Consider the following 26,976-nt stretch of genomic DNA (forward strand, 5'->3'; position numbering starts at 1 on the left):
AATTTGGGAGACCTGAATTACCCTAGGCACTAGGCACAAACATCGCCTAATCTAAGAAATTAGATTAGATAGCGTATGAGTAGGCTCGACAAAAACCCTGTATGGCTTCTTCTAATTCTCTATAAAAAGAAATATGACCAAGAGTAGTTCGAATGTATATAGAACGGATTTCTTTTGTTATACTTCCTACTATTAGATAGTGCCCATAAATCTCATGATAAGTACCTAAAGATTCATATTGAACTTCGATGGGAACTTCTCTTGAACCAATGACACGTTGATCTCGTCTCCATCGGAGCCACAAAGGACTATCTAAACTGATTCTTTTCTGTCGATAAGCTCCAAGTGCATCATAGGAACTAGAAAAATGGGGTTCTTTTTCCCTCGTATACCTATAGTTATTATTATGATTATCAACTATTTTTTTTTGGTAGTTTCCACTATTATATGGATTATACCTATTTGCACAAATACCTCGACGATTTCCGATTGTTAATAAATAGAGTCCAATAAGCATGTCTTGAGTTGGTACAGAAATAGGATCCCCGATAGCTGGAGACAAGAGATTCATATGAGAAAACATAAGTAAACGAGCCTCCGCTTGAGCTTCCAAAGATAAAGGTACATGAACAGCCATTTGATCCCCATCAAAGTCTGCATTGAAACCCTTACAAACTAATGGGTGTAAACAAATAGCGCTCCCTTCCACTAAAATAGGTTGGAATGCTTGTATGCCTAATCTGTGCAGGGTGGGTGCTCTATTCAATAATACAGGATGCCCCTGCATAACTTCTTGAAGTATTTCCCATACAATGGGTTCTTTTTCCCGAATTTTACTTTTAGCAATTCCTATGTTAGAAGCAACATGTTGTCTGATTAGACCACGAATTACAAATGTTTGTAAAAGCTCTATTGCTATTTCTCGAGGTAATCCACACTGATGTAATGAAAGCGAAGGACCCACGACAATAACGGAACGTCCCGAATAATCGACACGTTTACCAAGCAGAGTTTCACGAAATCTTCCTTCTTTACCTTCAATTATATCTGAAAATGACTTGTAAACTTTATTGTGACCATCCCTCATTGGTTGTCCACGGATCCCATTATCAAGAAGTGTATCCACGGCCTCTTGTACCAATTTTTCCTGACACATTACTAATTCCCCCGGCGTAGATCTACTTGTTGCTAATAAATCGGTAAGAGTATTATTCCGATAAATAACTCGTCTGTAGAGTTCATTAATATCCGAACTCATTAGTTTACCCCCATCTATCTGAATGATTGGTCTCAATTCGGGAGGAAGAACTGGTAATAAGCACAAAACCATCCATTCTGGTTCTACATTTGTTCGAATAAAATGTTTAGCTAATTTCATGCGTCTAACCAAAAAATCTTTTCTTCTTCTAATTTTTCTATCTTCCCATTCATTTCCAGTGGAACCCTCCTCCCCTAACTCCTTCCATTCTACCAATGAATTACTTGTAATAATTCTCAAATCTGAATCGGCTAATTGTTCTCTGATAGCACCTGCTCCTGTAGAGATTTCTCGATTTCGAAATGTCTCGAAGACTTGGGTAGTAAAAAAAAGTGGTATGCTGTATTTCCGGGATTGGATTTCATATTCGAATAAACCTCGTAATCGTAAGAAAGTAGGTTTTTTAGCTATGGGCCTAGCAAAAGAAAAATCGAGATAGGTTCCTGTAGGGTTGGATTCCCCCCTTTAAAATCGGACGTGAAGGTTTCCTTTCATCCGGCTCAAGTAGTTACCTCAAAAAAGGAAATTGTTTCTTATTTTAATAGTTTGTTTGAAAAACCCTACAAACAAGGAACTACTCCTTACTCAAGTTCCCACTAAGGACCAACGATTCATTCTTCTTTTTGTTACTTTCATTTTAAGAATTACTTATGATAAAATTGGATAAAATGAAAATATGAGATTTTTGAGTAGTCTACTTCTCGTTAAATGATGAATCTCCTTAAAAGAATACTTTGGGACTCGTAAAGGATTTACTTGTCTATATATTGTTCTATTCGATCTTTTAGGCCCCTATTTACCTCGATGGTTATGTTAGCCTTAAAGCATATATGCGATAAATAGACTTCTGTAACCATGCTATATTTGCTTGCTTAAATGCAATCTCGCTATGCTATAAATAAATTAAATAACTGATTCCACAAAAAAGTCTTTTTTTTCACGAGGTATAGGTAGAATTATAAATTCTTATTTATACGAAATCGACCATGGATTAATTCCCCTTTCATTTGGAAGTATTGTATACACCTATAATTCTGAGTTTCATGTTACTTCTACTTCTCAAAAAATACATGTCAGAGCCGGGGGCATCCCAATCGGATTGAGCGGGATGACAGTTTCTCAGTCCGAATCTGTAAAACGCAAATTTTGATCAAATCACACATCACAGTATACCAAGCCTTCTAATTCCTTAAGGGGTTTATCTAAAAGATTCGCAATATAACTAGGAAGACGTTTTAAATACCACACATGAGTCACTGGACATGCAAGTTTTATGTATCCCATTTGATATCTTCGTATCCGAGAATCAACAAATTCCACCCCACATTGTTCACAAAATTTCGGGTCTTCTTTTTCAGCTCCAATCACTCGATAATTTCCACAAGCACAAATTCCACTTTTTATGGGTCCAGAGATTCTTTCACAAAACAATCCATCTTTTTCCGGTTTATTGGTCTTATAATGAAACGTATAGGGCTTTGTCACCTTTCCAACTATCTCTCCATTAGGTAAGATTTTATTGGCCCAAGCCTTTATTTGTTGAGGAGAAACTAGGCCAATTCGAAGTTGTTGATGTTTATACCGGTCAATCATAGAATAGAAATTCTGATTCATTCAGATCAAGCTTCCTTCCTATTAATCTGGAAGTTCTTCTCAGATACAAGGAAATGATTCAGTTCTATAGCTAAAGATCGTAGTTCTCGAACGAGCAATCGAAAAGATTCTGGAGCATCTTCTGGGTTAGATACTCTTCCTCCAATGATCGTAGCACCAAGTACTTCTTGACGAGCTCTAATATGATCAGATTTATAAGTAAGCATCTCTTGTAAAATATGAGCAACACCAAATCCCTCTAAAGCCCAAACTTCCATTTCTCCTACTCGTTGTCCCCCTTGCTTTGCCCTTCCTCTAAGGGGTTGTTGTGTAACAAGTGCGTAATGTCCACTAGAACGTCCATGGATTTTATCATCAACTTGATGAATTAATTTTAAAATATAGGACTTTCCTATTAATACAGGTTGTTCAAAAGGATTTCCTGTTCTTCCATCAAATATTCTGCTTTTTCCCGGATATTCCGGTTCAAATACCCATGGATTTTTTGTTTGCTTACTGGCTTCATATAATTCAGAAAACACTAGCTTTCTCGAAGCCTCTTGCTCATATCTCTCATCAAAAGATGCTATTCTATAATGTCTTTTTAACAGATCTCCCGCTAACCCGAGCGAACATTCAAATATCTGTCCCACATTCATTCGTGATGGTACTCCTAATGGGTTGAAGACCATATCAACAGGTGTTCCATCTTGCAAATAAGGCATATCTTGTCTAGGCAAAATTTTGGAAATGATACCTTTATTCCCATGTCTTCCAGCTACTTTATCACCTACTTTGATTTCACGTTTCTGTGAAATATATACACGAATCATTTCTAAATTATAACTGGAACCCCCCCTTTTCCGGATCCATCTCACGTCAATAACGCGCCCTCTTCCGCCTATAGGTAGTTTTAGAGAAGTTTCTTTTGCAGTGGATACCTGAATTCCAAGAATGGCTCTTAATAATCTATCCTCTGGAGCATACGAGGATTCGTTTGCCGTCTGAGGCCTTAATTTTCCTATTAAAATATCACCTGTTTCTACCCAAGATCCCAGCATCACAACTCCATTTCTGTCTAAATTGCGGAGTAAATGAGCCTCTAGATGTGGTATTTCCCTAGTGATTCTTTCAGGTCCTTGGCTTGTCATATGAGTCTGAATTTCATATTTCCGGATGTGAAAAGAAGTATAAATATCTTCATATACCAAACGTTCGCTAATTAGTACTGCGTCTTCAAAATTGTAACCTTCCCATGGCATATAAGCTACTAATACGTTTTTTCCTAAAGTGAGTTCCCCACCAACTGTAGCCGCACCGTCCGCTAAAATTTGTCCCTTTTTAATGCATTTACCTCGCGAAACCTGAGGTTTTTGATGCATACAAGTATTTTTGTTGGAACGTTGACAGATAACTAATGGAATACTTATAGTAGTGTCTCCGTTACTTGTAGTAGTGTCTCCATTACTTGCAAAAATAATCTTGTGAGGATCAGTATAAATGATCTTTCCCTCATGTTCGGCTATAGCGGAAACCCCCGAATCTAGAGCCGTTTGACGTTCCAGTCCAGTTCCAACAATGCACCTCTCGGACTGAGAAAGCGGAACTGCTTGGCGCTGCATATTAGAACTCATTAAAGCCCGATTCGCATCATTATGCTCGATAAAAGGAATGAGAGAAGCTCCAATAGAAAAATATTGGAAGGGAAAAATACTTCTAAGATGAATCTGTTCCCATGCAATAGTCAGGAACTCTTGACGGTATCGAGCTGGAACAACCTGTTCTTCCTGAATACTCTGATTCAAGGCCAAAGAATTTCCAGCTGCTACCCTATAATATTCATCTCTATTTGGTGATAAATAAACTATCTGTGCCTCCTTTTTTGATCTTTCAGATATTTCATAAAACGGACTCTTTATGGATCCCCGATGGCCAATCCTCACATGAATGGCTAAGGATCCAATAAGTCCAACATTGATTCCTTCGGACGTATCAATTGGACAAATACGTCCATAGTGGCTAGGATGAATATCTCGTATCCGAAAACTAGCAGTTTTACCCGTCAATCCTCCAGGACCCAAATAACTCAATTTTCGCCCATGAACAATTTGTGTCAATGGATTAGTTCGATCCAAAACTTGAGATAAAGGATGTAGGCCAAAAAACGATTCATAAGTGGTTGTTAATGAAGTTGAAGTTACCAAATTTTGAGGAGTCGGTATCAATTTATGACGAATTGCTCCAGATATAGTTCCTCGAACTGCGTTTTCTAAACGAACAAGAGCCAATCCAAATTGATCCTGTAACAAGTCCGCTATAGAACGAATACGTTTATTTTTCAAGTGATTCATATCATCAAGTGTACCCATTCCAAATTTCATTCCGATCAAATGATCCACAGCAGCCAATACATCTCGTGGTAACAAAAATGTATTGTTCTGAGGTATATCAAGATTCAGTCTACGGTTCATATTTCGTCGACCAATCCTTCCTAATTCACATCTTTGTTGAAAAAATTTCTTTTGTAATTCCTTACATAAGGACTCAGAAAATATCGGATCCCCTCCTACACAAGCAAATTGTTGATAAAATTCCAAAATAGCACTTTCTTTTGACCCAATCTTTTTTTTCTCCTTATCATTCAGATTAAGGAAAGACAAGAAAATTTCAGGGTAACAAACATTATCCAGAATTTCTCTTAGATTCGAACCCATAGCCGACGATAGAACTAGAATAGATATTTTTTGTTTCCTACTCACACGGGCCCATATCCTTGATTTTCTATCAATCTCTAATTCTGATCTCCCCCCCCAATCTGATATTATGGTGCTGGTATAGACAGAAATTCCGTTATGGTCCAATTCTGAACGGTAGTAAATACCAGGACTTTGCAATATTTGATTGATCACAATTCTGTATATTCCATTTACTATAAAGGTTCCCAGGGAATTCATTATTGGAATGTTTCCAATAAAAATGGTTTCTTCTTGTATATCTCTACCGGTTTTCCAAATTAATCCCGCGGGTACATATAATTCAGAAGAATATGTGAGTGATTCATACACAGCATTTCTTTCGTTTATCAAGGGTTCCACCAATTGATATCTTTCTACAAATAATTTAAATTCAATTTCTTGATCTGTGTCTTCAATTTTCGGAAACTTATGAAATTCTTCCGTCAAGCCCTCATTAATAAACCTACAAAATCCCTCAAATTGGATCTGACTAAATCCAGGTATTGTGGACATTCCCTCATTTCCATCATTCCAGAGCATCTTAATTTTCAGTTTCCTCTTTATCGAAAAATCCCATTATTAGCTCACTATTTATCGAACCATATGGATCGATTTCGCAATGATGGAATGTATATTCTGTTTACTGAATCACATGAAATTTTAGACAACCCCGTAAATGTACTTCATACGTATGAGAACGGAAATGAGACAGAGGAATGAAGAGCATTTTCGACGCAAGACAATTGCGACAGGTACAAATGGAAATGAATTTATAAAGCATTCCCAGAACAATTCCGTCACTTACACTTATGGAGTCTTATATAGAATATAAAAATTCATCCAACTTCTACCTATTATTATGATAATACGATTAGATTGATTGGGTACCAAAAAAATAAATGGATTCAGAATGAAATCGAATCTCTATGAATGAGATAAAGAAAGCCAGTAGTAATATAGTTTCCCCTTTAGTTAAAGTGAATTTTATTTCATGTTGAAAAAAAAAATTTCGGATTTTTTGACTTTTACTATATATANAATATNATAAATATAATTTGACTTTTACTATATATATATAATATAATATATGGATTTATGGAATATGATTGAATTGCGTAATAGGAATAATATTTCCTAAGTAAAGTATATGCCGGTATAGCTATCCACCTATCCACATATCTCATCTCATCTTTTTTTTATAGCAATTTTGCTTGTGGCAACAGAAGTCAGGTCACACTATATCATAATTTCCACTTTTTCTATTGTATTATAGAAAACGAAAAAAAAAGCACGACGATTCCCTATAAGGATATGGGATATGTACATAAAAAAGACTCGTCCCGGTATATGTGTAACAATTTTTGTTTTTGGGGTGTGGGTTTACATATACACATATAATATATATTGTTATATTTGAATTGATTTGTTATGCCAGTAAGGAAAGGCAACAATTTGAGATACAAATTGAAGAACTTTTCACTAATTCAAAAAAAAAAAAAGAAAAGAATTAGTAATAGAATCTTAGTAAAAGAATATGGATGAATACTCTTTTTTTACCTATTTTATATTTTTTTTTAGATTTGGATCGGATTTGGCGACATGGCCAAGTGGTAAGGCAGGGGACTGCAAATCCTTTATCCCCAGTTCAAATCTGGGTGTCGCCTGATCAACAAAAAACGGGGGATTTCTTATTCTACTGATTTAATTCGACGAATTTTGTCCCCGGAGCCGGAGAAGTATAAACGCCTGTCGATAGTTTTTTTTTCTCAAAATCTGGTCCTTGGGTGTGGCTCAAACCGATACAAATAGGGATGAAGTGAGTCTTACTTAGTAATATGATTGACTCTCACTATAAAAAAAAATAGTGAGAGTCAATTCTGGGATTCAGAACGACGAAAATCAGAGGTCGAAAGTATCCAAAGGTTCCTAAAAGACAATCCATTTTTATCCTAGGATTGAAGAAGAGATTGTACGAAAGAGTATCAAGAATTCCTAATTATTTTTCACTACCATTACTAAAATTGTGTCTACTGACTCCATCTGGAATTAGATTGGATAGGCTGATGGGAAATCCATTTAAGAGTTGTGGAAAGGATTGAAGAAACTTTGTATCCAGACTCACGAGGGTCTCTGAGTAATCAAACATTCAATCAGGATAGTCGGTCAACTCTTATTTTTATAGAGTAAAAGTAAAAGTCGAAAAAAAAAGGGTAACAAACAATAGGTCTTAGTATTCCCACATGTTTCATTTCATTAGGATAGAAGTATTCCTTTGCTATCTAATTTTCCAAGAAAAAGTATGTGTATCATATCTGTACTTAATACTTATACTTCAAAATTCTACCAGAAATCTTAGAATATTGTTACAAGTAGATTCATTGGATTGGTTCATTAATAGCTTTAAGTCAGAATTATTTTTTGACTCTGCGCCATTAATTCCACTATGATTATCGATCAATAATTAAATAATTCCTTCATAGAGATAGGAGACATAATTCATATGGATATTGTAAGTCTCGCTTGGGCTGCTTTAATGGTAGTCTTTACATTTTCCCTCTCACTCGTAGTATGGGGAAGGAGTGGACTTTAGGGAGGGGTACTACTAGTTTTTTAATTTAATTGTATGAATTGTTTAATTGAGCGTTTTGCAAAGCTTTTTCTTTTGTCTCTGTTTCAAAATTATACTGAAATACAGTAATGAATAAGAAAATACAATAATGAATAATAACCATTCGATCAAACAATGAATGATTACTTTACTATAGTTCTAGTTCTATTTCGAAACTAAAATCTACGCATGATAGGAAAATTTTTTCAACCGGATTCTTCCTAAACATTCTATTTTAATAAACCAGTTCTTATCAGAATTATGGATATTACAATGAGCAAAAACCCGAAATGGGTTTTTTATTTTTTTCTTTATTTGTTTCCCTCTTTTTTTACTTTTACTGTTCTAAGAGAACATAAAGTCGTTCCGCTAATCTAATTAGATTATGGCAATACATACTTTCTATTGGAAGTGACTAGTTGTTGTCCAAACCAAAGAAAAGAGGTTCTACACATAAGAAGATTAGATCCTTCTTTCGTTGCACGATTCACGTATCGTGTATTTTACCTTTCTTTTAGACTCCTCTCCATTCCATTTTTTATGCTTTTTTGACNTCATCTCATGTCNTTAAGCATAAAAAATGGAATGGAGAGGAGTCTACCCTATTAACCTATTCCCTTTTACAAATCTGAATAAATTATCATAGAATAGAACTCCGCGGATCATGTTTTCTGTTAATGGATCAAGCAATAGCTTCTTGTGGTGGGAAATCTAAAAAAAGAAAAAGATTCTTTGGTTTCGTTTTCTTTTCTCTTTTTTTATTTATTTTGAAATTTCTAATAGATTAGTATACGCCCATATTATTCTTGCTCCATTGATTCTTTTGATGGATCTCAGGATCTATCCTATATAAATAAATTCTAAAATAGGTTAAGAATTAGAACAGTTGGCCTTCGATTATTTTGGATCGATCAAAATACACACAGGTAAATGTAGCCAAAAAAAAAGAATTGGGCTGCTATTTTGATGTACTATTTAGATATACATCTAATCCATGTACATACATATTGTATATTGATCTAGATATGGGCTTTTTTTTATAGGAAAAAGTCTATATCCGTATACAATACAACTTTCTATGAAAATAATGAATATGATAATATATACTATATAATAGTATATAACTATACAATACTAGATAGTATGGTAGAAAGAATTATATATAATTCTTTCTACCATACTATCTAGGCTTAGATACTACTATCTCAGATACTTATTATCTCAGATACTTATTATCTCAGATACTTATGATTCCAGCCAGATCATTTCGTTTAAGACTTGAAGTTTGAATTCCTTTCTTCAATCATTGATAAGAACTAATAATTCAAGTTTCAATCAAATTAGTCATTTTGACTGACTGTTTTTACGTAGATGATAAGTAAAAAAGCAGTAGGAACTAGAATGAACAGTGCAGTAGCAATAAATGCGAGAATATTGACTTCCATAATCTCATTTTTTTTTTTACTTCGCAATAACTCGGGATCTAATCCCATAGAGATGAGAAATTGGATTCCTGTAAATTCAATGGGATGAATTGCATCCTGATGATACTGAATCGGATCAGTATTATGAATAACAATATATGATCTATCAAATAAATTCATCGTCGAGAATTGAATAGTATAACATAGGAAGATCCTTTATCTATACTAAATCTGAAAAAGGATTCTTTATTGGATCAGGAAATTTACATCCTTTTCCACTTTTTCTTTTCTATAAATAACCCAACCCTATCGTCTTCCCTATATATTCCTCCTTCGTTATATTATACTTATACATACAATTATGAGGTATTATATGACTGGTATGGTATTCTATGGATGACACACAGATCCAAAGAAAAGAGTAGGAGTGAGATGGAAAAAGGACGAGTTAAGACGAGTTAAGTAGAAAAAATCGAATATAATTCCAATGAATTTAATAAAAAGGAGTGTTACTCGTTCTCCTCTTTTATTTTATTAGTATTTCTTCCTTCAATTGGGACTGGAACTGGAAGGCATACATAAAAAATTGAGTGTGCAATTTAGTTTATTTGAATGAAAATGAGATAGATTGTTTCCAATTAGTCATTGAGGATACCCCCCCAAAAAAAAGTTGGAGCTCAAAGGGGTTTTCATTTACCCTGACAAGTACTCTGTCGAGGCACTTATGTTAAGTTCGTTGTGTCTCGTACAATAAACGAATACAATTTGCATATGTACTCCGGTAAAAAGGGGTACTCTTTTCTATTTTATTCATCAAGAATATTGAAAAACAAAAGTGGAAAAGTATCTCTTAAATTCAAATAGTAAAGTAAATATAAGAATACTACCGATTGTACGAATCTAACTATTATGTTATGTCTCTCTCTTATCAATCGGCACTAATGAAAGAAATGGAAATTCCCGTATTTGTCTGATGATAAATACGAAATAAAAACAAAAGAAATAGGGATCCCGCTGGGTATTAGCTCTTGCTCCCTATTTCTTTTTTGCACGTTAAATAAATTTATCCATTTATTTAACGGATCGGATCCTAGTTCGGGACTGACGGGGCTCGAACCCGCAGCTTCCGCCTTGACAGGGCGGTGCTCTGACCAATTGAACTACAATCCCAGCGAGGTGTATGGTATACATATTCTTAATGGTTTTATTCTTAATGGTTTTAAAAAACCATTTTATTTTCTTCGTCGTGTTGTAAGAGAGACATGAATGATATACTAACTGATATTATATACACATAGATATGGACTATACTGAAAGTAACACAGAGATATGGACTATAGTCAAAGTAACACAGATTACTAGTAACCCATGTTTTTTTAGTGCCAAAAATGGATAATCAACCTTTCGACGAGAAAAAACTATTTTTCTTTTCATAATTTTTGATTATGTATTACCAATCTAGAGTCTTAGAAAGATCAGAATGAATCAGAAAAACATGGATACATAAGAAAAATGCTTGATCCATAAAAGAGAAGGATTCCATTTTTATGGAGGACAAATTTCTTATATCATCGGTTATATCATATTTATGGAGCGGCGAATTTTTGGGCCGAGCTGGATTTGAACCAGCGTAGACATATCGCCAACGAATTTACAGTCCGTCCCCATTAACCGCTCGGGCATCGACCCAGGAAGAATTCATTCTAGGCTTATAGATAATCCATAATCAACTTCCTTTCGTAGTACCCCCAGGGGAAGTCGAATCCCCGCTGCCTCCTTGAAAGAGAGATGTCCTGAACCACTAGACGATAGGGGCATATCCGCCCGACTGTCATCATACTATGATGATAGTATGTATAGTTTTTTGGAATTGTCAATATAATCTAATGATATGACTAAATCCGAACACTCTTTTCTACTTTTGTGTTATGATTCCATAGAATTTTTTATTGGATGGGAATAAATGAACCGTCCAATTTTCATTTANTTTTTTTTTTTTTTTTGTTTGCTTTATTTAATTTGTATTTATATAAAATACTATATATTATATATATAGTATAATATATATATATATAGTATAGCGAATATAGCGAAAGGAGGTATAGGATTCTGTCCGTTCAGGCAGTGATTGGTCCAGCATAACGGAAAAGGATGTAAAAACTCACTTAATTTCTTTTCTTCTTCACTCATTAATTTTAACTTAAAACTCGTTGCTTCCTTCATTGTTCAGATAAAATAGGCCATGCATATCACTATTTCACATTAAGTCAGAAAATTCAAAAACGATAGAAATTCTCTTTTTTACTTTTTTATAAAAATTCGGTTCAGGGTACGAATACCTTCATCACATAATTCAATAAAATCTATTGAATCTATGTCAGTGTCAGATTGGTACATGTATCAATCGAGTAAATCTCGTTTTGATTGGTCAGTAAAAGGAAAGAGGCGGGGTCGGTCTTGAAACAATTCATTGCATTATTAAAATAAAATTGACCCGCTTCACCTTTTGAGGGTAAATCGAATTGATCCTTTACTTTATAAATATAAATGAAACCCCTATGTATATGATATGTACATGATATATACATATATTATTTTTATTTGTATTTGTTTGCAGTATGCAGTGCAGTAGACTCATAATGAAAATGGCTATAATTCATGAATTGAATACAAAGGGCCCTTTTAACTCAGTGGTAGAGTAACGCCATGGTAAGGCGTAAGTCATCGGTTCAAATCCGATAAGGGGCTTTTTTCACTAAACTAAAGTTTTAGTCTTCGTTTTCGGTGTAGAATAGAGATATTCTTTTTATTTGTAAAAAGCAAATGGTAACCACCATTATAATGACTTTTTATTATTACGAGTTATAGTTAGAAAGTTTATTAAAAAATGAAACATTATTAATTATTAATTCATTATTATTAGTTACTATATAAATAGTAATTAATAATTGTAGTTATTAGAACTAGTCTACCCTCTCCTGTAATGAGAGAGTAGTTTTTTCATGTTTAATTATTAAAATTGTTGTTTGTTGACAGGAATATTCTAGAATTAGATGTCCAATTATTTTTATGAAATGTCCAATCACTATTATGAATTACCAAACCAAAGTATTCTTACTTCTCCATTGTTCTTATCAAACCCAGCATAAAATTTTAAATAAAGAAAAAGTAAGTGGACCTAACCCATCGAATGACGACTATATCAGCTATTCTGATATTTAAATTCGATATAGATTAAATTGTACAAGCGGGTTTTTTTATTTCCTTATCCCGCGCAAGGCAAGAATTTGTCGATATTTCCAATTTCATCAATCTTCTTCTTCTTGCTGGATACTCCATGGGAATAAATCGATATTTTTTTTTTCGCTACATATACATATAAAACATATAAAAGTAAAAGTTTATACATAAAATAAAAAAGTATATTTAAAAATATATTTTTAAATATCTTTCCTTGATTTTAGAATCCAATATTGTTTTGTTCTTCCGCCAATACAATATAGAACAAATACAAAAAAGGAACTTTCATTTCCAGTCTACCATTATTTAAAGATTTAATCTAGTTTAGGGGCAAGAAAAAAAATAGTGAATTTTATTTTTTGTTTGACCCATTCAAAGGATATATTCTGGAATATGAGTCATAGGACAATTCAAGGTTCAAATACTTATTTATTTTATAAAAGTTTTATTTGATTATAGCAATTTTGCTATAGTTTTTAGTATAGTAATTATACTATAAAATAATAGTATTTTTTTTTTTTTTTTAGTATTTTATTTATAGTATAAATGTATAAATAAAGTTATAAAAGTCAGTATTAAGATAAGCTATAAGGACTAATCGAATTGAGCTCATGGATTTATTTACCTAGATTGGTTTGTGGCCCAATAGAAAAATTTGTATCTTCGATACCCATCATTGTACGGGGCATGGAACTAGAAAAAGTCCACATATAATCGAACTAGCCTATGCCTTGGAAATGCTATGAGGTGTTCGGAAATGGTTGAAGTAGTTAAATAGGAGGATCGCTATGACTATAGCCATTGGTAAATTTACCAAAAAAGAAAATGATCTATTTGATATTATGGATGATTGGTTACGCAGAGACCGTTTCGTTTTTGTGGGTTGGTCCGGCCTATTGCTCTTTCCTTGTGCTTATTTTGCTTTAGGAGGTTGGTTTACAGGTACAACTTTTGTAACTTCATGGTATACTCATGGATTGGCAAGTTCCTATTTGGAAGGTTGCAATTTCTTAACCGCTGCAGTTTCCACTCCTGCGAATAGTTTAGCACATTCTTTGTTGCTACTATGGGGTCCTGAAGCACAAGGAAATTTTACTCGTTGGTGTCAATTAGGTGGTCTGTGGACTTTTGTTGCTCTTCATGGTGCTTTCGGACTAATAGGTTTCATGTTACGTCAATTCGAACTTGCTCGATCTGTTCAATTGCGGCCTTATAATGCAATCGCATTTTCTGGTCCAATTGCTGTTTTTGTTTCCGTATTCTTGATTTATCCACTGGGTCAATCTGGTTGGTTCTTTGCACCAAGTTTTGGCGTAGCAGCTATATTTAGATTCATCCTCTTTTTCCAAGGGTTTCATAATTGGACGTTAAACCCATTTCATATGATGGGAGTTGCCGGAGTATTAGGCGCTGCTCTGCTATGCGCTATTCATGGTGCTACCGTAGAAAATACTTTATTCGAAGATGGTGACGGTGCAAATACATTTCGTGCTTTTAACCCAACTCAAGCCGAAGAGACTTATTCAATGGTTACTGCTAATCGTTTTTGGTCCCAAATCTTCGGGGTTGCTTTTTCTAATAAACGTTGGTTACATTTCTTTATGCTATTTGTACCCGTAACTGGTTTATGGATGAGTGCTATTGGGGTAGTTGGTCTGGCTCTGAATCTACGTGCCTATGATTTCGTTTCCCAAGAAATACGTGCAGCGGAAGATCCCGAATTTGAAACTTTCTACACCAAAAATATTCTCTTAAACGAAGGTATTCGTGCTTGGATGGCGGCTCAGGATCAGCCTCATGAAAACCTTATATTCCCTGAGGAGGTTCTACCACGTGGAAACGCTCTTTAATGGAACTTTAACTTTAGCTGGTCGTGACCAAGAAACCACAGGTTTCGCTTGGTGGGCCGGGAATGCTAGACTTATTAATTTGTCCGGTAAACTACTTGGAGCTCACGTAGCCCATGCCGGATTAATCGTATTTTGGGCCGGAGCAATGAACCTATTTGAAGTTTCTCATTTCGTACCAGAGAAACCCATGTATGAACAAGGATTGATTTTACTTCCACACCTAGCTACTCTAGGTTGGGGGGTAGGTCCGGGGGGGGAGGTTATAGACACCTTTCCATACTTTGTATCTGGAGTACTTCACTTAATTTCCTCTGCAGTCTTAGGCTTTGGTGGTATTTATCATGCGCTTCTTGGGCCCGAGACTCTTGAAGAATCTTTTCCATTCTTCGGTTATGTATGGAAAGATCGAAATAAAATGACTACCATTTTGGGTATTCACTTAATTTTGTTAGGTCTAGGTGCTTTTCTTCTAGTACTCAAGGCTCTTTATTTTGGGGGCATATATGATACCTGGGCACCTGGGGGGGGAGATGTAAGAAAAATTACGAACTTGACCCTTAGTCCAAGTGTCATATTTGGTTATTTACTGAAATCTCCTTTTGGGGGAGAAGGATGGATTGTTAGTGTAGACGATTTAGAAGATATAATTGGGGGACATGTATGGTTAGGTGCCATTTGTATACTTGGTGGAATTTGGCATATCTTAACCAAACCCTTTGCATGGGCTCGCCGTGCATTTGTATGGTCTGGAGAGGCTTACTTGTCTTATAGTTTAGGTGCTTTATCTATCTTTGGTTTCACCGCTTGTTGTTTCGTCTGGTTTAATAATACCGCTTATCCTAGTGAGTTTTACGGGCCTACTGGGCCCGAGGCTTCTCAAGCTCAAGCATTTACCTTTCTAGTTAGAGACCAACGTCTTGGAGCTAACGTAGGATCCGCCCAAGGACCTACGGGTTTAGGTAAATATCTAATGCGTTCCCCCACCGGAGAGATTATTTTTGGAGGAGAAACTATGCGTTTTTGGGATCTTCGTGCTCCTTGGTTAGAACCTCTAAGGGGTCCGAATGGTTTGGACCTAAGTAGGTTGAAAAAAGACATACAACCTTGGCAAGAACGACGTTCGGCGGAATATATGACTCATGCTCCTTTAGGTTCTTTAAACTCCGTGGGTGGCGTAGCTACGGAGATCAATGCAGTCAATTATGTCTCTCCTAGAAGTTGGTTGGCAACTTCCCATTTTGTTCTAGGATTCTTCTTTTTTGTGGGGCATTTGTGGCATGCAGGAAGGGCCCGTGCAGCTGCAGCAGGCTTTGAAAAAGGAATTGATCGTGATTTGGAACCTGTTCTTTCCATGACCCCTCTTCGTTGATATTTTCTTATTTGTATTTTTCTATCTATTCTATTTTTTTTATATTCTGGCTCGGCTATTCCACCTAGCCGAGCCATTCCCTTTCCCTTTTATGAAAAAAAAAGGGCAGGGCCAAATGAATAAAGAACAAAATTTTTCAGCAAGCAAAAGGAGAGAGAGGGATTCGAACCCCCGATAGTTTTTTGTTCAAACTATACCGGTTTTCAAGACCGGAGCTATCAACCACTCAGCCATCTCTCCCGGAGTTCATTTCGATTTTATTCCTACAAATGGAATATAACTATATGATACACTAACTATCCGTAGAAACATCCCAGATACAAATCTATATTTCGATGTATCTATTTGTATATTGTAAATATATATATATATATATATATATGCATGATATGCATCATTAGTATTTCTACTTGTGAAGTAAATATTAAACTCCCCTCGACTCCATGTCCGAATAAAATAAAGTGGTAATAAGTTCTAAGTTCTAAAGAATCAATTGATTCATGGTCAAATCCCTACATGATGTATTATTTATATATATTTTGACTAAGCGAGGGATTAAATGGTATAGTTTATTTGTTGGTAACTTGGAGGATTACAAACATGACTATTGCTTTCCAATTAGCTGTTTTTGCATTAATTGCGACTTCATCAGTTTTACTGATTAGTGTACCCGTTGTATTTGCTTCTTCTGACAATTGGTCAAGTAATAAAAATATTGTATTTTCTGGTACATCATTATGGATTGGATTAGTCTTTCTGGTAGCTATTCTTAATTCTCTCATATCTTAAACTGAAACTTATTTTTTATTTCCCCGATCCAAAAATGGAAATCCTTCGATTTCTAAGTTCTAAGAAATTCGGATTGTGAGGCCCATTAAGATTCAATCTGAGTTCCAAAAAAATTATATTTTATTCTTGTATCTGAATATTTGGCCTGTACATATGATCCAAACGCATATATGATATATGTTACATGTCATATATGTGTGGACATATGCATGCATATCAAAAAGAAAAAAAAAAATGCGGATATGGTCGAATGGTAAAATTTCTCTTTGCCAAGGAGAAGATGCGGGTTCGATTCCCGCTATCCGCCCATGGTGAAGTAATGTATTATGATAAGATAAGAGATAAGATCGCAAATTCGAACTAGTAATACTAACTACTATAGAACTACTACTATAGTAGTAGTTCTATACTTTACCTTTTTTTGGCTTCTGCCCCCCCCCCAAAAAAAAATAGTTATTAATTAGTTATACCTCAATTTTTTTATGTTGCGGAGACAGGATTTGAACCCGTGACCTCAAGGTTATGAGCCTTGCGAGCTACCAAACTGCTCTACTCCGCGCTGAAGAACCGGGAACTTATGGACGAAGAAAGATGGAATACACCTCTTTACCATTCTGTACAAATAGCATACTCCATTTGTACAGAATGGTAAAGAGGTGTATTCCACAATCATAAATCATAGAAATTTATACAAACAGGAAAGGATATTTTTCTCCTTACCAACTTGATCTTATTGCGCCCGGTAATAAACATGTATGAAACATTTCCCGAAGTATGTGTCCGGATATCCCAAAGTCTCGATGGTTAGCTCTAGGTCTTCCAGTCAAAAAACAACGCCGATGGAGACGTGTAGGTGCGCTATTACGTGGTGGGGATTGCAATTTTACATGAATTTCCCATTTTTCACTCAATGATGAAATTTTGCTTATTTTTTTTTTTGAGGATCGACGAATCAAATGATATTTCTGTTCCAATTTCTGCCTTTTCTTCTCCCTCTGAATCAAACTTTTTCTTGCCATAATATAATGTTCAGTTCCTATTATTATTTATGATAGAGTTCGGATCCTAGATGTAAAAATATAAGAAGGTGGATCCTCATCCTCCCTATCCATCGAAACAAATGAGATTGTTGCTGATACAGTACATAAAAAAACAATAAATAACTAAATTAACCAAATTTTCCTGATGTAGAGGCAATCAAGAAAGCTGCATAAGTAAATATATAACCTACGGAAAAGTGGGCTAATCCGACCAATCTTGCTTGCACAATGGAAAGAGCCACTGGCTTATCTCTCCATCGAATCAAATTAGCCAAAGGTGTGCGTTCATGAGCCCATGCTAAAGTTTCAATCAATTCCTGCCAATATCCACGCCAAGAAATTAAGAACATAAATCCAGTAGCCCAAACAAGATGTCCAAATAAGAACATCCAAGCCCATACGGATAAACTATTCATACCAAAAGGGTTATATCCATTGATAAGTTGTGAAGAGTTTAACCATAGATAATCTCTTAACCACCCCATCAAATAGGTAGAAGATTCATTAAATTGTGAAACGTTACCCTGCCATAATGTGATGTGTTTCCAATGCCAATAAAAAGTAACCCATCCAATGGTATTTAACATCCAGAAAACTGCCAAATAAAATGCGTCCCAAGCAGAAATATCACAAGTACCGCCGCGCCCTGGCCCGTCACAAGGAAAACTATAACCAAAATCCTTTTTATCTGGCATTAACTTGGAACCACGTGCATCTAAAGCACCTTTTACTAAAATCAATGTAGTTGTATGCAAACCTAGAGCAATAGCATGATGAACCAAGAAGTCCCCAGGACCTATTGTTAAGAAGAGTGAATTACTATTCTCATTAACTGCATTCAACCAGCCCGGTAACCATATGCTTCGGCCTGCGTTGAATGCTGGGCCATTCGTTGAAGATAAGAGTACATCGAACCCATATGAAGTCTTACCATGAGCGGATTGTATCCATTGGGCAAATATGGGTTCGATCAAGATTTGTTTTTCCGGAGTACCAAAAGCGAGCATGACATCATTATGAACATAAAGGCCCAAGGTATGGAACCCAAGAAAGAGGCTGGCCCAACTTAAATGAGATATGATAGCTTCTTTATGGTCTAACATTCTTGCCAATACATTATCCTCATTCTGTTCCGGATTGTAATCTCTAATGAAGAATATAGCTCCATGAGCAAAAGCTCCTGTCATGATAAACCCTGCAATGTATTGGTGATGAGTATATAACGCAGCTTGAGTAGTAAAGTCTTGTGCTATGAATGCATAAGCAGGTAAAGAGTACATGTGTTGAGCTACTAAGGAAGTAATAACCCCTAAGGAGGCTAAAGCAAGACCTAATTGAAAATGAAGCGAATTATTGATTGTGTCATAAAGACCTTTATGTCCGCGCCCTAATCGACCCCCTGGAGGAATATGTGCTTCTAAAAGATCTTTGATACTGTGCCCAATCCCGAAGTTGGTTCTATACATATGGCCTGCGATCAGGAAAAGAATTGCGATAGCTAAATGATGATGAGCAATATCGGTCAGCCATAAACTTTGTGTTTGTGGATGGAATCCACCGAGAAGGGTTAGAATGGCAGTTCCCGCTCCTTGGGAAGTACTAAATAAATGGCTACTCGAATCAGGGTTTTGGGCATAAAGATTCCACTGACCCGTAAAAAGTGGTCCCAACCCTTGAGGATGGGGTAATACGTCTAAAAAATTATTCCATCTAACGTACTGTCCCCTGGATCCGGGAATAGCTACATGAACTAAATGTCCTGTCCAAGCCAAAGAACTTACTCCAAAAAGTCCTGACAAATGATGATTTAGACGAGATTCTGCATTTTTGAACCACGAAACACTTGGTTTCCATTTCGGTTGTAGGTGTAACCAACCCGCTATTAAGGATATAGCAGAAAGAAATAATAGAAAAAGAGCTCCAGTATAAAGATCTTCATTAGTGCGTAATCCGATTGTATACCACCACTGATAAACACCGGAATAAGCGATATTCACTGGACCGGTAGCACCTCCTCGAGTAAAAGCTTCCACAGCCGGTTGACCAAAATGAGGATCCCAAATTGCATGAGCAATGGGTCTTACATGTAAAGGGTCTTGTATCCATGACTCAAAATTTCCTTGCCAAGCTACATGAAAGAGATTTCCGGACGTCCACAGAAAAATTATTGCTAACTGACCAAAGTGAGAAGCAAAAATATTCTGATAAAGACGTTCCTCAGTAATATCATCATGACTCTCGAAGTCATGTGCGGTAGCAATACCAAACCAAATACGACGAGTAGTGGGGTCCTGAGCTAAGCCTTGGCTAAACCTCGGAAATCTTAATGCCATAATGCCTTTCAAATCCTCCTAGCCATTATCCTACTGCAATAATTCTTGCTAAGAAGAATGCCCATGTTGTGGCAATTCCACCCAGAAGGTAATGGGTTACTCCTACAGCACGTCCTTGTACAATGCTCAAGGCTCTAGGCTGAGTAGCAGGAGCAACTTTTAATTTGTTATGAGCCCAAACGATGGATTCAATGAGTTCTTGCCAATAACCACGGCCGCTGAATAGAAACATTAAACTGAAAGCCCATACAAAATGAGCACCCAAGAAAAAAAGACCATATGCAGATAATGAAGAACCATAAGACTGAATTACCTGAGATGCCTGTGCCCATAAGAAATCTCGGAGCCACCCATTAATAGTAATGGAACTCTGCGCAAAGTTTCCTCCTGTAATATGAGTTACTACTCCTTGATCACTTATAGTACCCCAAACATCCGACTGCATTTTCCAACTGAAATGGAAAATAACTACCGAAATGGAATTGTACATCCAGAATAGACCTAAGAAGACATGATCCCAGGCGGATACTTGACATGTCCCCCCTCTTCCAGGTCCATCACAAGGGAAACGAAAACCAAGATTTGCTTTATCAGGGATCAAACGGGAACTGCGAGCAAATAGAACACCCTTCAGTAGTATCAATACAGTTACGTGGATCGTAAATGCATGAATATGATGGACTAAAAAGTCTGCGGTTCCTAATGGAATAGGTAACAAAGCAACTTTGCCGCCTACTGCTACCAACTCACCACCTCCCCAAGTTAAGCTGGTACTTGCTGTTGCACCAGGAGCTGTTATGCCAGGTGCTAAAGCATGGGTGTTTTGTACCCATTGAGCAAGGATGGGTTGTAATTGTATAGCGGTATCTGAAAACATATCTTGGGGACGCCCTAAAGCACTCATGGTATCATTATGAATATACAAGCCAAAACTGTGAAAACCTAAAAATATACATACCCAGTTAAGATGTGATATGATTGCATCGCGGTGTCTAAGGACACGATCTAATAGATCGTTGTATCGAGTAGTTGGATCGTAATCTCTTACCATAAAAATTGCTGCATGTGCAGCAGCACCAACTATAAGAAACCCACCGATCCACATGTGATGGGTGAACAACGAAAGTTGTGTACCATAGTCAATAGCTAGGTATGGATAGGGAGGCATGGAATACATATGGTGAGCTACAACAATGGTTAAAGAACCTAACATAGCGAGGTTAAGAGATAATTGAGCATGCCACGATGTTGTTAGGATTTCATAGAGTCCCTTATGGCCCTGCCCGGTAAATGGACCTTTATGAGCCTCTAAAATGTCTTTAAGGCCATGACCAATGCCCCAGTTAGTTCTATACATATGACCTGCGATCAGGAAAAGAATAGCAATAGCTAAATGATGGTGTGCAATATCGGTTAGCCATAGACCACCTGTTATTGGGTCTAATCCTCCACGAAAAGTCAGAAATTCTGCGTATTTTGACCAATTCAAGGTGAAAAAGGGGGTTGCTCCCTCGGCAAAACTAGGATAAAGTTGAGCCAAAAGGTTCCGATTTAAGATAAATTCATGAGGAAGTGGTATTTCTTTAGGATCAACTCCAGCGTCGAGAAATTGGTTAATCGGTAAAGATACATGGATTTGGTGTCCCGCCCAAGAAAGAGACCCAAGTCCTAATAACCCCGCTAGGTGGTGATTTAACATGGATTCCACATCTTGGAACCAAGCCAATTTTGGGGCGGCTTTATGATAATGGAACCAACCGGCAAAAAGCATTAACGATGCAAAGACCAATGCCCCAATGGCGGTACAATAAAGTTGTAATTCATTAGTTATTCCAGATGCTCGCCAAATCTGAAAAAAACCGGAGGTTATTTGTATTCCTCGGAAACCCCCACCCACATCACCATTCAATATTTCTTGACCCACTATTGGCCAAACTACCTGAGCACTGGGTGCAATGTGAGTAGGATCACTTAGCCATGCTTCATAATTTGAAAAACGGGCGCCATGGAAGTACATCCCACTCAACCAAAGAAAGATAATGGAGAGTTGACCGAAATGAGCACTAAATACTTTTCGAGAGATCTCCTCCAAATCACTGGTATGACTATCGAAATCGTGAGCATCAGCATGTAGGTTCCAGATCCAAGTGGTAGTATCGGGGCCTTTAGCTATTGTTCTTGAGAAATGGCCGGGTCTGGCCCATTCCTCGAAAGAGGTTTTTATAGGATCCCTATCTACAACAATTTTAACTTCTGGTTCCGGCGAACGAATAATCATTAAGTCCTCCTCTTTCCGGACAACACATACAAAGAGACCCGCCAATCATCAAGTTTTTAGTGAACCTCCGAAAGATAGCTATTTTTTTTTTTATGATTAATCCTTTTTTTCCTATCTCCCATCCATCTATTTAGTTATTCACTAGAGCAATTATGATATTGAAGTCAATCCGAGGCAAGTGTTCGGATCTATTATGACATAACGATTAGGTGCCCAAGGGGCCTATTTTCCTTGGAAAGTACTTTCCCGGCGAAACGAAAAAACAATTTTTTTTGCAACCTAAACCTAGTATACTTATATCTGAATGTATAAGTACCCATATGAATCTACTTCTATGAAATATTCTATTCCTTTACTAGAAATCACAAGATCATTCATTAGGATTAATAAGATCCATTGCTATATCTTATCCATATTTAGTCATTCCACCGTATCTTGTATCTTTCTTTTACTAGCTTTATTAGTTTTATTCTATACCGTTTTATCCCTATGAGATACCATACAATGATTTTAGAAAGAAAGGATATAATGAAACTCTTGATTGGATCTTTTCATGGGAACACGATCTATTTTATTTGATTGATGGATCCAACAACTAATTTTAATGAATTAAAAAAGAGAGTGGTCTTATTCAAAACGCCTCGTGATCTTCAACCAATTTTGTGCTTCAATATAATTACCCGGACTAAGCGCTATAGCTTGTTTCCAATACTCAGCAGCTTGATCGGACCAAGCCTCTGCAATTTCAGAATCACCTTGTAGAATGGCCTGTTCTCCCCGGTCGGAATAGGTAGCTCCTTCCCTTCGAACCGTACTTGAGAGTTTCCTACCTCATACGGCTCGACAATCGATTCTTTTTGCTTGCGCCCCGTCTTAATCTACCTTATGTTAATTGAATTAGATTTGTCATATTGTCATAAAAGTATCCCATTTTTGTTGGGTTAGCCAGAAGAAGTTAATTACATAAGTTTAAAACTCTAATTTTTTGATCAATAAAAAGCTTTATCTTTTCTCCCACCTTCAGAGGAATGAAGTATGGATCGACCCTATATCCTATATATAATAGTGTTAAAATATAGTGTTAGAATTCTCTGAAAGGTAACTATCTCGATTGCATATATGCAATTTATATAATATAGATATAGAATTTTTGAAAAAGACTTTCCTCCCTAATATCCTAATATAATATAAGAAAAAAGAACTTACGATCTTTGGGATCTGATGCTACACCGCTGCTCAATACCTTAGTGGATCAACTCTATTACATAATTTGATTCCTAACTTTTATCCTGTATCACGGGATAAGTAAGTAAAGCAGTTCTTAACTCTATCGACCAAATAGTTTGCTAATTGATCTTTACGGTGCTTTCTCTATCAATTCAATCCTTTATCCATGGAGTATATAGGTTTTATCTATTTCTTCTTAATTTTGGTTCTCGTGAAGTCTCTTTACTTGCTACAGCTGATAAAAACCGTTGCTTTAGACGACGCATATGTAGAAAACCTATTTCATTCTAGTATTTACTAGTTAATTGGATCTTTTTTCCTTCTTTCTATAGTAGAGATAGTCGCACGTAATGACAGATCACGGCCATATTATTAAAAGCTTGTGGTAAGAATGGGTTTCGTTCCAGTGCCCGGAAATAATATTCCAAAGCCCTTGTATGCTCTCCGTTGCTTGTGTGTATAAGTCCTATGTTATAGAGTATATAACTTCGATCATAGGGATCAATTTCTGGTCGCGTAGCTTCATAATAATTTTGTAAAGCTTCCGCATAATTTCCTTCGGATTGAGCCAACATCCGTTACGGTCGTTCATTCTATTCAAAGAATCTCCGTTCCAGAACCGTACGTGAGATTTTCATTTCATATGGCTCCTCCCTTCTTTCTGCGCATAGTACTAAGGGAAATAATCCATGAAATTCAAATTTGACTATTCTCATTATGAACTGAAAGGAGCTAGTATTTTTACAAGAAATCTCTAGCCAGCCTTCCTGCAAGAGGTTGTTTATTAACACCAACTGTATTAGTACTAGATGGAAATGGTAACTCCAACAATTTCTTTGTCCTCAACGCCCCCTATTTCCAGGAATTAGTCACTTCAACGATCTTTGATGGTTATACGGATACCCAAAGTACGAACGAGATGGATGTTTGTTGTCCCAACCATTCTTGTTAGCCCCGATACCGATAAGGAAAAGGGTAATTTATAACAAAGTTTTCATGTTGTTGATTCCTAGGTGTAGTGCTTCTTCCCCTATGCTGCCTATTGGTACTAGTGGAGTAGGATTGACTCGCAATACGGAACCCATAGGTGTAACCTTTCGCTAAATACTAAAATCAACAATTGAAGCATCCGAGGCTGCATCAATCGAGGATACACGACAGAAGGAATTGTTCTATCTACAAACTTCACCTTCACCAAGCGTGGGTTTATTTTAATAATTTGGTTTTTTCTATCTCGAACCATGTCTCTTTTCTTTCTCGTAATACTGGACCTAAAAAAAAAAAAGAATCAAATCGCACCATCTCTGTAATAGGTAAATGCCTTTTTTTCTCCGGAAGTTGTCGGAATTATTCGTAATAAGATATTGGCCACAATTGAAGAGGTCTTATCAATAAAATTTGCATTTATCTGAGATCTTGGCATAATTAACAATCCATTCTATAATTCTTTTCATTACCCTTAGGGTAAGGGGAAAATGATCCCGCAAACTAAAGGAATTGTACGGTACGAAATAACATAAAATAAAAACAGACTAATTCTAAAAAAAGATGTGGACCTTTTGTTTGGATTGGACAAGGAGAGATATGAAATATTGAAATCAGATTCGATTTCATTCGAATTTCGTAGTATAACAATGAACGGAACTATAAATATTTCATCTAAGTTGAATAACCAAGGATTGTACTGCGGATTCTGATAATTCGAGAAGTTTTTATTTGGTTATGATCCAAAGAAGAAACAAAAAACAAAACGAAATAATTTTTCTATAAAAAAATGGATAAGACTAAGGTAAGTATCCGTTTTGTTTTTTGTTTGCATAACATGCATATGCCATGTCATACAATTTAAATATAAAAATACACGGGACGATTCAATAATTTGTATTAGATCCATGGGATAGCTAATGAGCTAAATTTTTGTTGAGAAATAAAAAATTTTATTTGATTTGAAAGGAATTTTTCCTATGGAACTATTCATCAGTCGCACTTGTACTGCAATAATATGAATGACTCGCTATTCACTATTCACTCGGTTTCTGGTCAATAATAAGATTATGTAGGAGAGATGGCCGAGTGGTTCAAGGCGTAGCATTGGAACTGCTATGTAGACTTTTGTTTACCGAGGGTTCGAATCCCTCTCTTTCCGTTTATCTTAATTCACCGACGTTACTGAATCAAATCAAATACCATCATCTCAACAAGAGGACCCTTATTTGATATAAATTCTCGATTCCTAATCACATTACTGTGATACGTAAAATACAAATATCGGAAAAAGAAAGAGCAAAAAATATTACCGCTTGTCCGTTTGTGATAGGTGAATAATAAAAATTCGGACCAAGGCCCTTAGATCTATTTATTTTTATTTCGGCGAAAACAGACAAAATTCTATGAATTTTTCTTTGTTATTTTTGTGAGGTTCAAGTCTGACGGGAATAATATTCTACGACTAACAACTCATTTATTTTCAAACCAATCCATTTACTATCTACTATTTGATTTACTACTCCTTTATATTGGAATGAGTCAAAAGTCAAATGTTTTGGCAATTCCTCGTGGGGGGATAAAGAAATATAATTTTTAATCAGAGCTTTCGATCTTTGTTTATCCTTCGTAGTAATAATATCTCTCGGTTTACAACGATAACTTGGTATATCCACTATACCACCATTAACTAAAATATGTCTATGGTTAACTAATTGCCTGGCTCCTGGAATCGTCGAAGCTATACCCAATCGGAAAAGGATATTATCCAAACGCATCTCGAGTAATTGTAGTAAAACCTGACCTGTTGACCCTTTAGCTTTTCCAGCGATATGCACATATTTAAGTAATTGTCGCTCTGTCAAACCATAATGAAACCGCAATTTCTGTTTTTCTTCTAGACGAATACGATATTGCGATCTTTTACCAGAACGCAATTGGTTTTTAGGATCACTTCCGGATCTAGGTCTTTTACTAGTTAGTCCTGGTAAAGTCCCCAGACGACGTATTTTTTTGAAACGAGGTCCTCGGTAACGAGACATAAAGACTCCTTTTTTATTTTATTGAAATTTCATTGTTTAAGAATAAACAAAAATGAAAACTGAACTCTAAATTAAGACTGAACTAAAGGATAAACAAAGCAAAGCTAAATTTATGGAAATACTACAAAAAAGTAGAATAAAATAAATTGTATCACTATCCGTATTTTTGGTATATATGTATATATATAATTTCTATATTATATATA

General features: G+C 36.0%; 12 protein-coding genes and 9 non-coding genes across 21 annotated transcripts; 8 read left to right on the forward strand and 13 right to left on the reverse strand. All coding sequences in view use genetic code 11, as the record gives it.

The window, feature by feature from the left end:
• Positions 1 to 64: 64 nt before the first annotated feature.
• rpoC1 (RNA polymerase beta) lies at positions 65 to 2,851 on the reverse strand. The gene is made up of 2 exons: positions 2,424 to 2,851; positions 65 to 1,691 (listed from the first exon to the last, which is right to left on the reverse strand). Exons 1-2 carry the CDS (start codon positions 2,849 to 2,851, stop codon positions 65 to 67), a joined length of 2,055 nt encoding a protein of 684 aa, YP_009659312.1.
• A 26-nt stretch (positions 2,852 to 2,877) lies between these two features.
• On the reverse strand, positions 2,878 to 6,126 carry rpoB (RNA polymerase beta subunit). The gene has a single exon. It carries the CDS (start codon positions 6,124 to 6,126, stop codon positions 2,878 to 2,880), a length of 3,249 nt encoding a protein of 1,082 aa, YP_009659313.1.
• A 1,053-nt stretch (positions 6,127 to 7,179) lies between these two features.
• Positions 7,180 to 7,247, forward strand: trnC-GCA. Its single transcript has one exon. It is a non-coding gene; the product is annotated as a tRNA-Cys (tRNA).
• An 839-nt stretch (positions 7,248 to 8,086) lies between these two features.
• Positions 8,087 to 8,176, forward strand: petN (cytochrome b6/f complex subunit VIII). The gene has a single exon. The coding sequence runs from the start codon at positions 8,087 to 8,089 to the stop codon at positions 8,174 to 8,176; it is 90 nt and encodes a 29-aa protein (YP_009659314.1).
• A 1,358-nt stretch (positions 8,177 to 9,534) lies between these two features.
• Positions 9,535 to 9,639, reverse strand: psbM (photosystem II protein M). The gene has a single exon. It carries the CDS (start codon positions 9,637 to 9,639, stop codon positions 9,535 to 9,537), a length of 105 nt encoding a protein of 34 aa, YP_009659315.1.
• Positions 9,640 to 10,714: 1,075 nt separating this feature from the next.
• trnD-GUC lies at positions 10,715 to 10,788 on the reverse strand. Its single transcript has one exon. It is a non-coding gene; the product is annotated as a tRNA-Asp (tRNA).
• Positions 10,789 to 11,223: 435 nt separating this feature from the next.
• On the reverse strand, positions 11,224 to 11,307 carry trnY-GUA. Its single transcript has one exon. It is a non-coding gene; the product is annotated as a tRNA-Tyr (tRNA).
• A 54-nt stretch (positions 11,308 to 11,361) lies between these two features.
• trnE-UUC lies at positions 11,362 to 11,434 on the reverse strand. Its single transcript has one exon. It is a non-coding gene; the product is annotated as a tRNA-Glu (tRNA).
• Positions 11,435 to 12,294: 860 nt separating this feature from the next.
• Positions 12,295 to 12,366, forward strand: trnT-GGU. Its single transcript has one exon. It is a non-coding gene; the product is annotated as a tRNA-Thr (tRNA).
• A 1,280-nt stretch (positions 12,367 to 13,646) lies between these two features.
• On the forward strand, positions 13,647 to 14,708 carry psbD (photosystem II protein D2). The gene has a single exon. The coding sequence runs from the start codon at positions 13,647 to 13,649 to the stop codon at positions 14,706 to 14,708; it is 1,062 nt and encodes a 353-aa protein (YP_009659316.1).
• Positions 14,656 to 16,077, forward strand: psbC (photosystem II CP43 chlorophyll apoprotein). Its single transcript has one exon. It carries the CDS (start codon positions 14,656 to 14,658, stop codon positions 16,075 to 16,077), a length of 1,422 nt encoding a protein of 473 aa, YP_009659317.1.
• Positions 16,078 to 16,225: 148 nt separating this feature from the next.
• On the reverse strand, positions 16,226 to 16,317 carry trnS-UGA. The gene has a single exon. It is a non-coding gene; the product is annotated as a tRNA-Ser (tRNA).
• Positions 16,318 to 16,677: 360 nt separating this feature from the next.
• Positions 16,678 to 16,866, forward strand: psbZ (photosystem II protein Z). The gene has a single exon. The coding sequence runs from the start codon at positions 16,678 to 16,680 to the stop codon at positions 16,864 to 16,866; it is 189 nt and encodes a 62-aa protein (YP_009659318.1).
• Positions 16,867 to 17,102: 236 nt separating this feature from the next.
• On the forward strand, positions 17,103 to 17,173 carry trnG-UCC. The gene has a single exon. It is a non-coding gene; the product is annotated as a tRNA-Gly (tRNA).
• A 178-nt stretch (positions 17,174 to 17,351) lies between these two features.
• On the reverse strand, positions 17,352 to 17,425 carry trnfM-CAU. Its single transcript has one exon. It is a non-coding gene; the product is annotated as a tRNA-Met (tRNA).
• A 157-nt stretch (positions 17,426 to 17,582) lies between these two features.
• On the reverse strand, positions 17,583 to 17,885 carry rps14 (ribosomal protein S14). The gene has a single exon. The coding sequence runs from the start codon at positions 17,883 to 17,885 to the stop codon at positions 17,583 to 17,585; it is 303 nt and encodes a 100-aa protein (YP_009659319.1).
• A 149-nt stretch (positions 17,886 to 18,034) lies between these two features.
• Positions 18,035 to 20,239, reverse strand: psaB (photosystem I P700 apoprotein A2). Its single transcript has one exon. It carries the CDS (start codon positions 20,237 to 20,239, stop codon positions 18,035 to 18,037), a length of 2,205 nt encoding a protein of 734 aa, YP_009659320.1.
• A 25-nt stretch (positions 20,240 to 20,264) lies between these two features.
• psaA (photosystem I P700 apoprotein A1) lies at positions 20,265 to 22,517 on the reverse strand. The gene has a single exon. The coding sequence runs from the start codon at positions 22,515 to 22,517 to the stop codon at positions 20,265 to 20,267; it is 2,253 nt and encodes a 750-aa protein (YP_009659321.1).
• Positions 22,518 to 23,144: 627 nt separating this feature from the next.
• On the reverse strand, positions 23,145 to 25,167 carry ycf3 (hypothetical chloroplast RF34). Its single transcript has 3 exons — positions 25,044 to 25,167; positions 24,094 to 24,321; positions 23,145 to 23,299 (listed from the first exon to the last, which is right to left on the reverse strand). The coding sequence occupies exons 1-3, from the start codon at positions 25,165 to 25,167 to the stop codon at positions 23,145 to 23,147; spliced, it is 507 nt and encodes a 168-aa protein (YP_009659322.1).
• Positions 25,168 to 25,803: 636 nt separating this feature from the next.
• Positions 25,804 to 25,890, forward strand: trnS-GGA. The gene has a single exon. It is a non-coding gene; the product is annotated as a tRNA-Ser (tRNA).
• A 274-nt stretch (positions 25,891 to 26,164) lies between these two features.
• On the reverse strand, positions 26,165 to 26,770 carry rps4 (ribosomal protein S4). The gene has a single exon. It carries the CDS (start codon positions 26,768 to 26,770, stop codon positions 26,165 to 26,167), a length of 606 nt encoding a protein of 201 aa, YP_009659323.1.
• Positions 26,771 to 26,976: the final 206 nt, after the last annotated feature.

Source organism: Curcuma longa, chloroplast, assembly GCF_044706935.1.
Source record: "Curcuma longa voucher wen13706 chloroplast, complete genome".
Taxonomy (NCBI): Eukaryota; Viridiplantae; Streptophyta; class Magnoliopsida; order Zingiberales; family Zingiberaceae; genus Curcuma; species Curcuma longa.